Source organism: Antechinus flavipes, chromosome 6, assembly GCF_016432865.1.
Source record: "Antechinus flavipes isolate AdamAnt ecotype Samford, QLD, Australia chromosome 6, AdamAnt_v2, whole genome shotgun sequence".
Lineage (NCBI taxonomy): Eukaryota > Metazoa > Chordata > Mammalia > Dasyuromorphia > Dasyuridae > Antechinus > Antechinus flavipes.
This window is the reverse complement of record NC_067403.1, coordinates 239251383-239269097: the sequence shown is the minus strand read 5'-3', so window position 1 is coordinate 239269097 and position 17715 is coordinate 239251383. Positions and strand designations below refer to the sequence as shown.

Sequence of the window (17715 nt, the reverse complement as noted above, 5' to 3'; positions counted from 1 at the left end):
CTAAGGTCTCTCATCACTGATATTTCATGTTCTAAAGACATTGCTGGCTTGAACATTCTGTTTTAAGACTCTTTCTAGCTTTCATATTCTGTGTTCTAAGGTCTCTTCCAGCTCTGTGTTCTAAGGATAATCCCAGCTCTGACATTCTGTGTTCTAAGGTTGTTCCCAGCTCTGACATTCTGTGTTCTAAGGTTTCTCCCAGCTCTGACCTTCTGTGTTCTAAAAATCCTCCCAGCTCTGGCATTCTTTGTTCTAAGTTCCCTCTTATCACTGACATTTGATATTCTAAGATCCCTCCCAGCTCTGAAATTCTGTGTTCTAAGGTCCCTCTTATCACTGATATTTCATGTCCTAAGTCCTGGTTTTAACATTCTATGTTCTAAGATTCCTCCTAGCTTTGATATTCTGTGTTCTACGGTCTCTTCCAGCTCTGTGTTCTAAGGACAATCCCAGATCTGACATTCTGTATTCTAAGGTCCTTCTTATCACTGATATTTCATGTCCTAAGATCGTTCATGGTTTTAACATTCTATGTTCTAAGATTCCTCCTAGCTTTGATATTCTGTTGTTCTAAGGACAATCCCAGATCTGACATTCTGTGTTCTAAGGTTGTTCCCAGCTCTGACATTCTACGTTCTAAGGTCCCTCCATCACTGAATTTCCATGTTCTGTCTTAAAATCCCTCACAGCTCTAACATTCCACATTCTAAGGCTTGCCCAGCTCTAACATTTATATCCTAAAGCATTTCTATGTACAAAAGATCCTACCAGGTCTGACATTCTCAGATCTAAGGTCCTTTGTTCCTCACCACTGGAGCACCGCTACCAGAGGGATCTCCTTTAGGAGCTCTGCTTTGCCCTCCCTGACCATACCCATCACCCTGTCTTCACCAGCTTCAGCCCCTCCACCTCCCCTTAATTTCTTTGATGAAGATGTCCAGGTTTTTGCCCTATTTTCCTGGCACAATTGGTAAGGGTTCTATTGGGAGATGTTAGGAAAATATGAAGCTTTGCTGAAGAGGGTCCACTATGTCCTCCAGCTTTAGGCATATTGCATCCCAGAAATTTTGGAAGAAAGAGGAAATGCAGAAGGCTGTAGCATATTCATCCAACTCTGACATTTTTCATCCTGAAGCCATTTTGTTTGCACCAAGCAGATCTTGTAATCCTATAATATTAGCTAAGAAGGACCTTAGAGATCAATGACTCTAACTCCCTCATTTTACAAATATGGAAACTGAGGCAGAAAGAGGTTAAAAAAAAGTTGCCCAAAGTCACAGAGGTGGTAAACCTGGATTTGAACCCAGGGCCCCTAAATCCAAACCCAGTGTCTTTGCCAATGTACCAATCCTATTGCAGGATGAGCTCCTTAGCCACCGTGGACCTCTGTGGGCACAGCAGGATTTACTACAACCCACATCTTTTATGTTGTGGAGGAAGCTGAAACCTAGGCTCTCTGGCACTGAATCCCCCCAAGGAGGCCCCTCGTGAGCAGCAGAGGGAAGACTCACCAACCAGGAGAAGAAGCCGGCCGACTTATCCTGTGTCGAGATCTGCCCTTCGTATGGCCCGAAGATGTGCCCCTTTGGGATAACCTCATTCATGCAGCGAACATCATTCTGCCCACTGGCCTCCTTGACCACTTCCATGCCAGGCGGGATGGTGAGGGCCGCTCGGTCAGGGATGCCCATGGGCACAGGCGTGTCGGACACAAATACGGGGGGGCCATGGTTGGGGCATTCATCCACAAAGTATTCTTGGCAGGACTCACAGACTGAGGGGGTAGAAGGTAGAAGGAGGGAATTAGTTTTTACAGCGGGCACTTCTCCATGGCTTCACCTGACCAGGGATGGCAGGGACCAAACAATTGGGCGTGGGCAGGCAGCACGGTAGAGTGTATATAGCCTACTGAGCTTCAAGTAAAAAAAAAAAAATCAGTTCAAATTTCACACCTGCCACTTACTACCTGTGGGAGCCTGGGTAAGACACTTAACCTCTGTCTGTCTTGGTTTCCTCATCTGTAAAGTAGGAGTAATATCCTCTATCCTCCCAGGATTGTTATGAAGATCGAAGGATAGAATATTTGTAAAAAGCATTAAGTACAGTTCCTGGCACATAGTAGGTACCATAGCAATATTAGTTATTATTATTTTTGTTGGTGGTGGTGGTATTGTTTAAATCAAAGAGTTGGATTTACTCTAAAGCTGTTATTGGGGTAAATTTAGATCCCAACTGTCCAAGTTTCTTTCTTTGGGATTCTGGGTAACATCACTGGACCTCAGTTTCCTCATCTATAAAATGAGAAGGTTGAACTCAATGTCCCAAGGTTCCTTCCAACTCAAAATTTATGATCCGTGAATGAGATCATCTCCCATAAGAAGGCATTCCCAAGCCCCACCACAGCCAGTTCCCTCCCACCCAATCCACAGCACTCGACTACATCGTATTTATTCGCAGTTAGTTTGTAGGCATTTCTAGAAACAATTGCTCCCTTCCCCATTAGAGTCAGCTCCTTGAGGGCAGGGATTGGTTCATTCTTATTATTTGTATCCCCAGCACCTGGCCCATGGCATACATATAGTAGGTACTAAATAAAGTTTTATTAAACAATGGCCAAGCACGATTCCAAAGATTCATAATTAAATATGTCGCCCAGCTCCTGACGAAGAGGTGAGAGAGCCAGAGCCTAGGTGGGAAAGCACATTTTGTGGAGGCGGCCATTGAGAGAATGTGTCTGTTTGCTATACACGTTCATTACAAGGATTTTGGTTTTGTTTTTCTCTTTTCAAAGAGGACAGAAATAGGAGGGATTTTAAAAAATAATAGTAAATAAACTAATTCTTGATAACTGATCTATGGGCCTTCCCATTATGCTGTCCTCTAGCTCTGAGATTCTTTATCATCAGGTCCCTTCCAGCTCTGACATTCTATGTTCCACAGTCCCTCCTGACTCTAATATTCTTGGCTCTAAGACCCCTTCCAGCCCTGACAGGTCATTTTTCAAGGTGCCTTCTAGCTCCCATATTCTGTGTTTTAAAGCTTCTTCTGGCTTTGATATTCTATGTTTTAAGACTCTTTCCAGCTATGATATTTTATGCTCTAAGATCCCTCCAGGCTCTAATGTTCTTGGTTCTAAGACCCTCTCCTAGCTCTCAGATTCTGTGTCCTATTCTTCTAGCTCTGATATTCTATATTCTGAATTTCCTTCCAGTTCTAACATTCCATTTCCCAAAGTCCCTTGCTCTCAAATCCTGTGTCCTAAGGATATTCTGTGCTCTAAAGTTCCTTACATCTCTGACATTCCATTTTCCAACATTCCTCTAGTTTTCATATTCCGAGTTCTAAGATTTCTTCCAGCTCTGATATTCCATGTTCTAAGATCCTTTCTAGCTATGGCATTCTATGTTCTAAGATCCCTTCAGGGTCTAATATTCTTGGTTCTAAGACTCCTTCCAATTTTCATATTCTGTGTTCTAAAGCCTCTTCTAAGCGCTAATATTCTAGGTTTTGAATTTCCTTCCACTTCTAACGTTCCATTTTCCAAAGTCCCTCCTGCTCTCAAATTCTGTGTTCTAAGGTTTCTTCCAGCTCTGACATTGTATTTTCTAAGATCCCTCCTGGCTCTAACATTCTTGGTTCTAAGATCCCTGCCAGTGCTGACATTTCATTTTTCAAGGTTCCTTCTAGTTCTCCTATTCTGTGTTCTAAGGCCTCTTCTAAGCTCTAATGTTCTCTCTTTTACATTTAAAGGAAGGCCATTCCCAGATTCTGAATTCATGCCATTTAAGATCAGCCAAAGAAACATGTGGCAGTTAACCAATCCACTGAAGGAGAAAAAGCCCAAGCAGAGACATGGTACCTGTTGTCTGACATTTAAAAGATTAATATGTACAAGACAGAGCAGACTTGCTACGCTTGCACTCTTATTAGGAGCAATGGGGACACGTTTCCAAGAGGCAAATTTAAGCCTTATGTCAGGAAAATCTTCTATATCATTGCAGCTATCCAAACTGCTGCCATAGGAGGTAGGGAGCCCCCCGTCCAGTGATGGCCTTCAAGCTAAGGCTAGAGGACCACTTCTCTGGTACTTTATAATGCAGTTCCTTGTGCCAGATATGATGGGTTCATAGGGCAGCTAGGGTGGTGCCATAGTGCATAGAGGACTAAATCTGGAGTCAGAAAGATTCATTTTCTTGAGTTCAAATCTGGGCTCAGAAACTTACTAGCTATGTGACCCTGAGCAATTCATTTTATCCTGTTTGCCTTAGTTTCCTCATCTGTAAATTGAGCTAGAGAAGAAAACAGCAAGGATCTTTGCCAAGAAAGCCCCAAATGGGGTCACAAAGAGTCAGACATGACTAAAAAAAAAATGAATAATGACAGGTTTGACTAAAAGCCCTTGGGGTTCCTTTTATCTCTGAGGTTTTGTAATTAAAACATAGTATAAAGCTAGAGTTGAATGGTCCCTTTCACCTTCTCTTTTTTGATACCTTTTCTCCTCCTACTGCTAATGTCTTCCCTCTGTGATTACTGCCTATTTATTTTGAAAACACCTTGTAAGGACATGATTCTTTACACCTTGTTTCTCCCATTAGATTGTATGCTCCAAGAGGGCAGGGATTGCTTTCTTGACTTTATTTGTATCCCTTGACTTAGCCCAGTGTCTGCACATAGTGAGCCCTTAATAAATACTTGTTGAATAAGTGATTGATTGACTTTTTCCATCACTACTCTGCATATGGAAGACTGGGCTCATTTATAGTTAGAACTTGGGCTCCCATTGCTTGAGAACGCACGGAAGGAAGCCTGCTGACCATGATTCCAGATTGTCTCCTTGACATGGTTTCTGGCCCCACTCAATCCCTCCGAATGTTCAGGCCCAGAGAAGGAGTAGGGAACTCTTCAGTTCCTCAGTTCTGAGTCTCTCTTCTCCTATCTCCTAAGGTTCTAAGGTTCTATGTTCTAATAGTAATTGTCAATGACTACCACCTCACCATAATCTTCTAGGGTCTCTAAGAACTTGCTTGAGCATGTCATCCTGTTCCAAACTTGAGGTCCCTCCTAACTTCCTTCCCCAACGGGGTGGAGGAAGATTCATAGAAAGGGAGCAGGGAATACCAGCCAAGGCCCCACTTACACCAGAAGTCTACTTGCTGGAAACTCTTGGTCATGATCAGCTCTCGCTTCCCCTTCGGTTTCTTGGGTTCCACTTCCATGGATGAAGGGTCAGGCCTTCCGGAGCTGGGAAGGTCAGGTAAAGAGACAAGGAAACAGAGAGGAGAAACTCGGTTGGGCCAAGCACTAAGGATAGTTAAGAAAAGCTAGAGGCCGGGATGACTATCTTAGAAGGGCATCCCCCTGCCTCCACCCCCTCCAGGTCTCAGCCTAGCTTCCCCATCACCTTTAATTACCCAGTTAATCAAGCCAGACCCACCCCACCTGTTGACAAGGTAGGTCCTGTGTGCCCCGCCTACCATAAATGTCCCTTGGCTTGATCAAGGACTGCCTAGATCTTTAAGCTAATAATAATCCTCTATATGGTCTCAGTTCAAAATTGGACAAATGTAAATATTAAGGCAGTATGGGAAGAGTTGGTAGAATGGGTTCAAGACTTGGCTAATCCACTGTGTTCTGGGAGCTCTTTGATCTTAGGGTATTCCCTGCAGCTCCTCTGGGCCTTTTCTTGATTTAAAAAAAATGAGGAGAGGGAGAGTGTGAATGACATGATCTCTAAAATCTCTTCTAGATCTCAATCTATGATATTGCCATCTCCCTAGTATTAACATTCTATGTTCTAATATCTCTTTGTTTCTAAAATTCTAGGTTCAATTTTCTCAGACTCTTTTTAACTCTGACCTTCTATGTTCTGTCTTCTAAGGACCAAGTCATCTCTAACATTCTTTATGCTCTTTTCTTAAGTCTATTCTGCTCTAATATGTATCATTCATTCCTTACAGTTTATGTTCTAAGATCCCACCTCGTTCTGAAACCCATGTTTTACGTTCCAAGGGCCCTTCTAACTCTGATCTCCTATATTCTGTCTTCTAAGGATCAAGTCATTTTTAGCATTCTATATGCTCTTTCCTTATGTCCATTCTGTTCTAATAGGTACCATCTACTTCTTAAATTTTACGTTCTAAGGTTCTATCTAGTTCTGATGCCATGTTCTATGTTCTAAGGGCCTTCCAGCTCTGACCTTCTATGTTCTGAAGCGATACAACTATTTGACTAATATCTCAAAGAGATCAAAGAAAGAGTTAAATGTAGCAAGGTTTTTAGAGAAGCTCTTTTTGTAGTATCAAACCAAACCAAACCTAATCTGGAAACCAAGGGTTGGTCCATTAAATTGGGGAAACGGTGAACAAATTAAAAATATAACAGAATTCTACTGTCCCACAAGAAATTGTCCCATGTCAAAGGGTATGGTTTCAGAGAAATGTGGAGACTCTTATGAACCCCATATGAACTGGTCACTCAGAACAGAACCAGGAGAACAAGGTATTCAATAACAACAACATCACAAAAACAAAGAACTTGGAGGGACTTAAGAACCCTGATTAATGCAATTTGGACCAACCACTACTCTAAGGGGACAAATCATGGAGTTTGCTCCCCGCCTACTGACAAAGAAGTGGATGGACTCAAGACAAAGAATGAGACCTGCATTTCTGGACATGGCTAATTCAGGAATTTGTTTTGCTTGATTATGCACATGTTACAAGTTCCAGTGAAGAGGAAGAAAAAAAATTAAATGCTTATAAATTAGCAAAAATAAAATTTGAAAAGAAAATCTATATTCTAGGTACTCATGGAAATTCGGTATTCTATGTCTGAAGGCCCCTTTTGTAATCTCTCAAATCCAATGATTCTTATGACTTGAGGCTTTTTTCCTTATAAGTGAAATGAACCCCAACCCAGATACTACCCTAAATGCCCTCTCTGGCAGCTTGAGGGGAGGAGATGCCTTACCAGGGCTGGCCATACTCTTGGTCCTGTCGGGGTGAGCAGACCTCTGTCTTCACAGTCACCATCTCCCCCATGGAAGCCTGGGTATGAGCCAAGCAGGCCTTCAGGTTCTCAGTCATTCTGTTCTAGGGACAGGGGAAAAGGGGATGGGGGAAAGGAACAAAGAAGGAAGGGGAAAGGGGTGAGTGAAGAAGCAGGCAGGGTTGGGAATGGCTGGGGGATAGGAATCAGTTTCTTATTACCCTTGAAGCCAGTAAACCCTGGCCATTTCTGGAGGAAACTCTAAGAACATCAATGACAAAAACAGTTGTATCTTGGCCAAGAGGAAATGCCATTTCTATCCCAAGCCGGTCTTGGGGTTGCCTGAAGCCATGAGAGACACGGGGTTGGAGGCGGAGTAGGCACGAAGCAGCCTAGGCTAAATAGGAAGTTACTCAGCGACATCAAGGCCCAGTGGTTGGCCCGGGTACAAGGAAAGGTTGCCCTCAAACATGCCCCCAGTCCAGGTCATAGAGTGCATGGCTAAGAAGGCTCCACTCAGTTCCTGAGCATGTAGCAGAACAGACTAGAGAGGGGATAAAGACAAGAGAGGCAGCCTTAAATTCAAATCCATAGCTCTGAAGCTTTGACAATCCTACCTCTTTTGTGCCCCGCCAATGGATACTTATGGTTTCAGGATCAAGAGTTTAATGATGATGATGATGATGATGACCATCATCATAATAGCTAGCATATATGCGGCTTTTAATTTATATTAAATTATTTTCTCCTCAAAACCTCCTGGAATATGGGGGGAAATAGGTATTATTATTATTATTCCCATTTTACAGATGAGGAAACTGAGATACAGAGAGGGTAAGTATTCTAAGCCCAGGGATATATAGATAGTAAGAACTAAGACTAGATGTGAACTCTTCCTGAGTCGAGTCCCACTTGCACCAGATGCTTTAGCTCTGAGAGGGACTAGAGATCACAGAGGAAAACCCTCTCATTTCACAGATGAGAAATTTAGGCCCAGAAATGCTAAATGCCTTGACCAGAGTCAGAAAAGCATTTATAGGAGGTTGTTCAAATATTATTGCAACTACGTGGCCCCAGTAGATAGAGCACTGATCCTAGAATCAGGAAGGCTTGAATTCAAATTCAGTCTTCAACACTGGGACAAGGCACTTAAACTACTTAGACTCAGTTTCTTCAATTCTCAAATGTAAATGATATCAACACTTCTCTCCCAGGGGGCTACAAAGATCCAATGTGATAATATCTCTAAGGAGCTTAGCCAAGACAGTTGGCACTTAATAAATGCTTGTTCCTAATCCAGATTTCAATGTTCCTTTATGCATTATAGACAAATTTTGTTTTAATACAACTTCCTGCCAATAAGCAAATCTCCCTACCTCTCCTCCCTGATACTCAGAAATATGTACAGAGCTTTTTCTTCAAAAACAACTCAAAAACACCACCCAACATGGTAACTGTGACTGGAAGCACGTGCAATTTTTTGCTACTTCTTAACAGAAAGGAAGAAAGTGTTCTTTGTTCGCAATCCTCCAGAACAACCCTGGTCACTACTTTTAACCTGAATTCTGTGGTCCTGTTTGCATTATTGTAGGCACTGAATGTATTTTCTACTGTTTTTTTTTTTCTTTCTTTCTTTGCATCAGTTCAGATAAATCTTTCCATGTTTCTCTAAATTCTTCACATTCGTGAATATTATGGAATATTTTTGTTCTGTAAGAAATGACCAATAGGATGATTTCAGAGAGGCCTGGAGAGAACTTACATGAACTGATGCTGAGTGAAATGAGCAGGGCCAGGAGATCATTATATACTTCAACAACAATACTATATGATGATCAATTCTGATGTTCGTGGCCCTCTTCAACAAAGATGAACCAAATCAGTTCCATTACAGCAGTAATGAACTGAACCAGCTACACCCAGTGAAAGAACTCTGGCAAATGACTATGAACCACTATATAGAATTCCCAATCTCTCTATTTTTGTCCACCTGCATTTTGGATTTCCTTCACAGGCTAATAGTACACTATTTCAAACTACGATTTTTTTTGTATAGCAAAATAACTGTTTGGACATGTATACTTATTTTGTATTTAATTTATACTTTAACATTTAACATGTATTGGTCAACCTGCCATCTAGGGGAGGGGTGAGGGGAAGGAGAGGAAACATTGGAACAAAAGGTTTGGCAATTGTCAATGCTGTAAAATTACCCCTGCATATAACTTGTAAATAAAAAGCTATTTAAAAAAAAAAAAAGAATGGAGCCTTTCCCATCTATATCAATGGAAAGACAACTGACAAAGAGAAAGTAACAAAATTGTTCTGCCCTGCTAAAAAAATAAATAAAAAAAATTCTTCATATTCATTATTCCTTTGAAGGGGAAAAGGGCTCTAGAACTATCATTAAATCAGTTTGGAAAAACTGATGGGGGAAAAATTTCCTCTAACTACATAAGAGAGGCAACTCCTCTTCAGCTTCTAGTAGCTGAACTTTGTCTAGTCTGGGACTTCTTAAGCTTTTTCCACTCATAATCCCTTTTCCCCTAGAAACTTTTATGCAAACTGAGTACAGAGGTGTGTAAAAGAGTTACACAAATCAAACACGGGCTGATAATAAATCAACATTTTGTAGCCCCCACATTTAATAGAGACCCCATATGAGGCTGTAACCCATAGTTTAAGAACTGCTGACCAATCAGTTATCACCGAGCACCTACTAAGGCTCTGTGTATTCCTTGGGGATACAAAGATACAAAGGAACCAATCCAAGATGGAAAAGAGTTTACAATGTATTAGAGTAAGCAACAAGTAAACAAATGTATCAGACTGTATACAGAGTGACTAGGAAATAATTAACAGAAGGAAGGCACTGGAATTGAGAGGTCAGGGAAGTTCAAGGACTTGCCAGTGGTCATGTGGCCAGAGGCAAAGCATGAACTTAGGTCTCTCTTGCCCCCTTTCTCCCCCTCCTCCAGGCAGTTGTCTGTTTATAAACTCCTCCTCCTCCTGCTCTTCAACTTTGCTGTTCCTTGAGTTCAGTGACCATTCGGTACATTGATTTTCTGCAGTTTCAGTAACCATTTCCCTCAGTCATTGGGCATCCAGCTAGCCTGAGAAAAATGCTGCTGTGGATGTTTTGAGGCAAATGGAGTTTTTCTTTCTGCCATTGACCATCAAGATAAAAATCCCAGGATGAGAGTATGAATTATGAATAGATTAATCACTTTTTTTCAATTAGTCAATCCATCAATCGACAATTGTCGTGTTCCAGGTATTGTGTTAAGCTCTGAAGATACAAAGAAATAAAGGGGGGGGGGTCACTGCTTTCAAATATCTCTGAAACATTTTCCAGAATAATTGGATTCATTGAGCTCCATCAACACTGTATTTGATTCTATCATTTCACAGACCCTCCAGCAATGGCTATCTCCCTCTCCGCCCATCCACGTGAGATCCTTCTCTCCCTACAAAGTATAAGTCTCAAGTAAGGCAAAAAGAAGCTAAGGGGAGGAGATGGTGCATTTGAATGGGAGAGAAAAGCTTAGAGTTTATGTTTAGGCTGCATATCTCCGATTGCCACGGCCAGGGCATCTCCCCCCACATTTTAGCCCCTCCTTTTAAGACCCATTGCTTGGAAATGTCTCCAGGATCCTGTAAACTCTTTAGGAAACATAGGGTTGGATTCAAACTCAAGGCCTGAAGGATGGATCACAGGCCACCATCTTCCATCTTTTTTTTTTTTTTTTTAAGTTTCTAGGGCCCTTTTTATTTTTATTTTTATTTTTTATAGCTTTTTATTTACAAATATATGCATAGGTAAATTTTCACCTTTGACAGCTGCAAATCCTTTTTTGTTTGTTTGTTTGTTTTTCACTGTCTTCCATCTTGTGAAAGAGGACTCCCAGCACTTCAGACATAAAAAGTCACTCCTGTAAGCCTTGCCTGGTTATATCCATTTCAAAACAGTCAAGTCCCTTTTAGCCACAATACTGGGGTCCCCAAATCCAGCTAGGCAGCTGGCTAGCAGCCTGACTCTGGTAAACACAATTAACTCTATTTTTTATCCCCTCATCTCCAACCTTCTTTATAGTTTGCAAAGCACTTCCCTCTGAAGCAGGTAATAAAGGCAGTATTAGTCACATTTTATAGAAGAGAAAACTGAGGCACAGGACAGAAAGTGACTAATCCATTCATTATATGACCAGTATGGTCATGTTCCATCTCAAGTTCCAATCTCAACTCTGATATATATATATATGTGTGTGTGTGTGTGTGTGTGTGTGTGTGTGTGTGTGTGTGTATGTGTGTGTGTGTGTGTATAAACCTGTATGGCTGTATAAGCTCATTAATCTTCAAGGTCTCTCTGAGTCCTATACCTTATGATATCTTAGAATGAAACTCAAGCTTCAACATAAGCAGGTAATTATGGTCCTCCTGGGTCCAAAACAGGGCAGAGAAGTCCAAGACAAACCCGTACAGGCCAGAGCCATACAGGGTGGCAATGTGCCATATCAATGCAATGTCACTGAGTAAGCATTTATTCTGCACTTGTTGTATGTAGAAGGCTTGCTGTCAGGGATACAGGAGAGGAAGGCAAAAATAAGGGCTTCTAGGTGAGTCACTTCCTTCCCCTCTCTGGACCTTAAAATGAGGGGGTTTACATCTGAGATCACTTTCAGCACTGGATCTATGATTTCCAAAAGCAACTAATATAACATTTTCATTTTACATACAGGGAAACTGAGACCAGCTGCTGCTGAATGGCTTCCCCAAGGCCACCCAGGTAAGGAACAGATGGTGTCAGATTCTGGGCTGCTCCCATTCTCCCAGCTGACTCTCCGCGTCACTGACCCCAGGCAGGAAAAGGGAAAGAAAAAAGAGGCAAGAAACAGAGCTCAGAGAGAGGCCAGGCTGAGGAGACTGACCTAGGAGGGGAGGAGGGGGTGCAGTCCAGGGGGAAGGAGGCCGTAGGGGCAGCAGAGCGGGGAGAGGGGGAAGCTTCTTTGCTTTTTACTAACCTTCCCAGCAGGCAGCAGCGGGGCCACATTCTTTGCAGGGACATGTGCCTTCATGCTGGCCTTGGGGGCAGGCAGTTGGCTGGGGTTTCGGGAGGGTGGCGGAAGCCGGGAGGCCAGGGAGGGGGGCAGCTGGGCTGCTGTGTGCCCAAGAGGGGGAGAGAAGAGGGGGAGTTCCCTCAGAAGCTCAGCTCCCCCTCCCACCCTCAGTGGAGCCCTTTTGGAGGCAGGCCCAGCTGGAGAGGGGCCCCTTAAGTGGGCCACTTTGGGGGCCCCTGGCTTTCTTCCCAAGGAGTGTGTGTGTGTGTGTGTAGGGGGAAATCAACAGAGCTCCTTTTGGGGGCCTGAAGCCTCACCAGGACACACAGGACTGGAAAAAGGAGAGGAGGAAGGAGGAGGGGGTGGAGGGGGATGGTGGAGGAAGAGAAGAGGAGGCGGGTGTTTGGGTGTCTGGCTCTGTGTGATAGGTGCTGGGGTGGGGGCAGGGCTGAGCTCAGGGCCAGCGCTTGAGGATGGGGGAGGGGGGCAGGGGGCCTCGCTCAGGCCCCGGGGACCAGGGTGCTTTGGGCGGAAGGAGAGGGAGAGCTGGCCTGCCTGCCTGCCTGCCTGCCTGCCGGTGGAAGCTGCTCCTTATTAGCCTTGGGCCAGTGCCCTGAACAGTACCTGGCTGAAACTCCCCTGGCTCCCTTCTCCCTTCTGTTTGAATCTGGCAAATGGAAATGAGTGCTCCCCACCCCAGAGACTTTGTCTGCCTTCCCTCTAGTTTATCCCACCCAGCCCAGAACGGATCTGCAGACTGAGCTGCAAGGGTGGGATTCAAGCAGAGGATGAATGATACAAAAAGCATAGCCCACCTTTATGAAGCACTTATGAAACACTTTCCAAGCATTAGATAACAACATCTCTTTGTGGTAGGAGCTATTATTACTACCATTTTACAGATGAGGAACACTGAGACTGAGGCATATATCCAAGAGCAGGATTTGATTGCAGGTCCTCCTGCAGCCAGATGTAGGGCTCAGTGGCCTTGAAAGTCCGACTTAGGTTTTCCAATGTAGTTTACGTTTCTCTCCTCCCATCCCCAAGATAAACCACATGACAATCCCTGGAAAGTTGAAGGGGCTTTTTTTTTTTTTTTTTTTTAAGGCTTTTTTTTCCTCTCAGATGAAGATGCCAAATCCTAGAGAGCGCAAGTTCAAAAGATGAGAGCTGAAGACAGCAAGGTAGCACAGTGTTTAAGAATGCTGGAATCTGAAAGACCTGAATTCAAATCTGACTTTAGACATAGCAAGTCCCTTATTCTTTCTACCTCAGTTTCCTTAACTGTAAAATGGGGATAATAGCCTTTATCTCAGGGTTGTTGTGTGAATCAAATGAGGTAATCTATAAAACATTTAGCATAGTTTCTTCCTCTCTTCCCTTCCTTTCCTTTCTCTTTTTCTTCCTCTCCTTTTTCTCCCTCCCTCTCTTTTACTTCCTTCTTTCCCACTTTTTTTTTCTCTCTCTTTTTAAAGAAAGTCAGGGTTAAGTGACTTGTCTAGTCACAAAGCTAGTGTCAAATGTCTGAATCTTCATTTGAACTCAGGTCTTCTTGAACAGAGCTATTGCTTTGTGTCATCTAGTTGTCCCTTCCTCTCTTTTTCCCTTTCTTCCCTCCTTCCTATTTCCCTCCCTCTCTCTCCATTCTTCCTATTTTACTTCCCCCCTCCCTCTCTTCCTCTCTCCCTTCTTTCTTCTGTCCCTCTTCTCCCTTCCTTCTTTCTTTCCCTCCCTCCTTCCTTTTTCTCTTCTTTCATTCCTTTCTTCCTTTCTTTCACTCCCTCCCTCTCTTCCTTCCTTCCTTCCTTCTGTCCCCAGTTTTCTCATCTAGATTGAATGTAAAGAGTAATTGCTATTATTTGCCAGGGTCTTCCCCTCCCAGATTGATTTTTTAAAAATCTTAAATATGAGGCCATTCTCTGCCTCATTTCTTACCTAGCCTTAGTCACTGAATGGGCATTTCCTCAGTCAAACTAAAACCCTTAGCTTAAAAGATCTGGGTCTCCCTCTTCATCTGGGGCCATCTCTAGTTCTGATCTATATCTGGCCACTGAACCCAGATGGCTCTGGAGGAAAAATGAGACAGGTGACTTTGCCCAGCCCGCCCTCCCTCAAATCCAATTCCCTTATATGTCATGGCAACATCTCCCTGACGTCATGGTCCTCTTCAACAATGAAGGACAAAGAACAACAATAACAACCGCTTTCCTTCCCCAGTTTTCTCATCAGTCAAGTGAGGATAAATAACATATGTCACAGGTTGGGTGGCAGGCTCCAATGAGACAACGTGACAAGCTCTATATAAACGTGAGTTGTATACTATCTTGGAGATCATCAAGTCCACTCTCTTCACTTTATGAGGAAGCTAAGGCTCAAAGAGGCTGGTGCTTTGAGCGAGATCACAACAACAGGAGCAGAGGCAAAATTTGAATCGAAGTCTTTTGACTGCAAATTCAAGGTGATTTCCACTGTATAGCACTGTCTCCTATGGGAAAAATCCTTATTTTCCACTTCCTATCTGTTCCTCATTTAAGACATACATAGATATTTGTGAAATAGCCAACTTCAACCTCCTAGGTTGAATCTAGGCCTTGGCTATTGCTTGGATGGCAGAGTGAGCCAACACTGAGCTAGGATCCCTGAGATTTCAGGGAATGAACAGTCTGTCAGGTCACTTTCTTTCCATTTGGAGCTTGATTTAGATTTTAGAGCCTAGAGAGTCCTGAAAGATCAGACCTCTGTCCCCTTCACTCTCCTAAGAAAGATTAAGGATTCAGGGCAGGAAGTCATTAGTCCAAAGTCACTCTGGGAATTAGTGGCAATACTTGGTCATACTCATTCTGTATGTGTGCTATTTTTGAAAGTAGGTCCCTCTTCTCTCCAGACCTCTGCAGGGATGGTGAAAGAGGATGGCAGATGACTGAACTCACTTGAACTCAATTCCCCGTCCCCCCTTTCTCTTTCCCCTTCTCCTTCTCTCTCTCCTCCCCTCCCTCCCTCCCTCCCTCTTCCTCCCTCTCTTCCTTCCTCTCTCTCTCTCTCTCTCTCTCTTTCCTTCCCCTTTTGCTTTCTTTCTGTCTGTCTTTCTCCTCTCCATCTCTCTTTTTTTCTCTCTGTCTCTTGTTTGTCTGTCCCCTCCCTCCCCACACCACTCTAATTCTATTCAGAGAAAACCGGTCTGAAGCCTTACTGGCTGCTGTTTCATTGCTATTTGCTGCCCCCGCCCACTCCTACCTCAAGCTGCCCAACCTGCCACAGCAGAAATTATTAAGGGGATAGATTTATATTATTGACTACAATCTTGGAGCCATAAGGACAAAATGTCAGAGTTCAGAAGGAACTTAGAATACAGAATGTCCAATCTGGGAGGGATCTTAGAATGTGGAATGTAAAAGCGGGGGCCTTAGAACATGGAATGTCAGAGCTGAGAGGGGCCTCAGAACAGAGTGCCAGAAGAAGGAGGGACCCTAGAATGCAGGTTCTGAGATAAATAGCTTCCAGATGCCTAACGCCTGAACTAGTACCTTGTGCAGACTTTTCATGGATGTGAAAGAAAATAGAAAGCTTGGAAAGGGAAATGATGGATGAATGTCACAGACTAGATACTGGGAAAGACAGGATTTGAATCCAGATCTCTGGATTTCCAGTCCAATGCTTCCCAGTCTAGCTGAGGTTCTTGCCTGAAGCGTCCCTGCAGAGAAGTCTGAGGTCACCCAGGGCTTGCAGAAAGGTGGCCTGCAGGTGCCCCTCTGTGAGCACGGGACTCAGTGCCAGCTGGCTGGGCATGCCATGCCAGCTGGCTCCTCAAAGTCTGGAGGCTTAGAGATTAGTCAGGCTCCAAGTCCAGCAAACAGTAGGAGCTCCAGGAGGCCCTAGGGGTTAGAGGAGACAACTGGCCCCACCTCAAAATCCTAGAGCCCAGCATGGGTACCCAGCCCAACCCCAAGGGATCGTGAAATGCCAACTCTTGTCTGACCAGGGGGATTGGAACTCCAAGAAATGGGGAGCCCTCTGTGCTGGTGAATGCTGAGGTGTGTCTACCTTGTCTCTGCCAGGAGCCCTTTGATGGGAGCAGTGTATCATCATTAATAATAATAAATAATATAATACAGTAACTTATGCATACTTTTCACCCTTACATCAACCCTGAGTAACTTGGAAGTAGACCTATTGTTAACCTCTGGACTGCGGGACCTGTCAACAGGGAAAGAATCTAATCCAATCCCTCTGGAAAATAACTGGCAAAAGTGCATAAAATCACTAAATTATTCATATCCTGTGATCCAGCAATCTCACTATGTGGGTCTAAACCTGAAGGATGAATGACAGAAAGATAGGTGATATGTACACAAAATTATTCTTAACAAGCAGTGTGGAGAAGTAAAAAGATACCAGATATGGGGTTCAAATCCTTTAGTTTCCAACCTGTGTGACCTCTGACATGTCACTTAATAATAATAGCTTGCATTTACATAATGCCTTAAGATTTGCAAATTGCTTTACAAAGACGAGCGCATTTGAGCCTTACAACAATTCTATGAAATAAGTACTATTATCAATCCTATTTTCAGTTGAGGAAACCATAGTGCAGAGAGGTTAGGGGTCATCCACTTAGTGACTGAGGTGGAATTAAAATTTGGGATTTCCTAACTCCAAGAAGAATATTTGTGCATCATGCTGCCCAGCAAACAACTAAATCCTTTGAACCTCAGTTTCCCCACCTGTAAAATTAATAAGTTGGATTGGTTGTCATTCTAAAGCAAGGATTCTTAGCTTTTAGTATATGTCATGGATCCTTTGGGACATCTAGTAAAACCTGTGGACCATTTCTTATACTTTTCTTATTCTATTCTATATATTTTTTATTTCTGCCTTTTTAAAAATTCATGTTTGAAAAAAACCCTAAATTTGAATTAGGAGTTAGTGAAAATTTCATACACACACACAGACACACACAGACACACACTATGTTTTATATATATATACACACACACACATACACATTTACATATATATACACATATATATACATATATACATACACACATATACACATGCAGATATAGATATATAAAGATATTTTTCCCCATCCAAATTCACAGTCCCTCCACTAAAATCTATCCACAGATTCTTTGCAAAGCTTTGAGCCCCAGGTGAAGAAACCTTGAATTAAGCAAGACTCCTTTCTATTTAAAAACTATATTTCATGATTCTACTTATAGTACTCAAAAGCTAAAAATAAATCAAGTACTCAGAGATTGGACAAAACAGGACATAGTCATTCATTCAATAAATAAAGCACAGTGCTAAACAAAACCAGGAAGTGATGCCTTTCTTCAATAAGCTTGCATTCTAATACTTATTTTGATGTGAAAGCAGAGACTAGAGAAAGGGACCTGATGAGGGATTTTACTGATCCAGGGAATTTTTTCTCCCAATGCTAACTGGCATCTTCTCTGACAATTATAACCTTGCCCAGGTCATATAGTCAACATTCGAACTCAGGTTTTCCTGCTGCAAGTTGGAGCTCTATGTACCACCTTATGCTGACTTCAATATTACTGAGCTGTAAGTGAAATGAGGGAAGACTCACAAAACATGATGCTGAGTAAAGTTGAGAAAGCCAGAGCTGGAGAATTATATAGCTAGGAGAGCAATGCCAAAAGCTAAA

General features: G+C 42.9%; 1 protein-coding gene across 3 annotated transcripts in view; it reads right to left on the bottom strand.

Moving 5' to 3' along the window:
• PRDM11 (PR/SET domain 11) overlaps positions 1–17715 on the bottom strand; it is a 97486-nt gene that overhangs the window by 42588 nt on the left and 37183 nt on the right. For 2 of the 3 annotated variants that reach the window (XM_051966188.1, XM_051966190.1), the window contains exons 2-4: positions 6970–7091; positions 5138–5241; positions 1512–1774 (exon numbers count right to left, since the gene is read on the bottom strand). In XM_051966188.1, coding sequence (XP_051822148.1) covers positions 1512–1774; positions 5138–5241; positions 6970–7085 — 483 coding nt within the window. In that variant the 5' untranslated portion in view covers positions 7086–7091. The remainder of the gene's footprint in view (positions 1–1511; positions 1775–5137; positions 5242–6969; positions 7092–17715) is intronic. The other variant, XM_051966189.1, reaches the window with a different exon arrangement.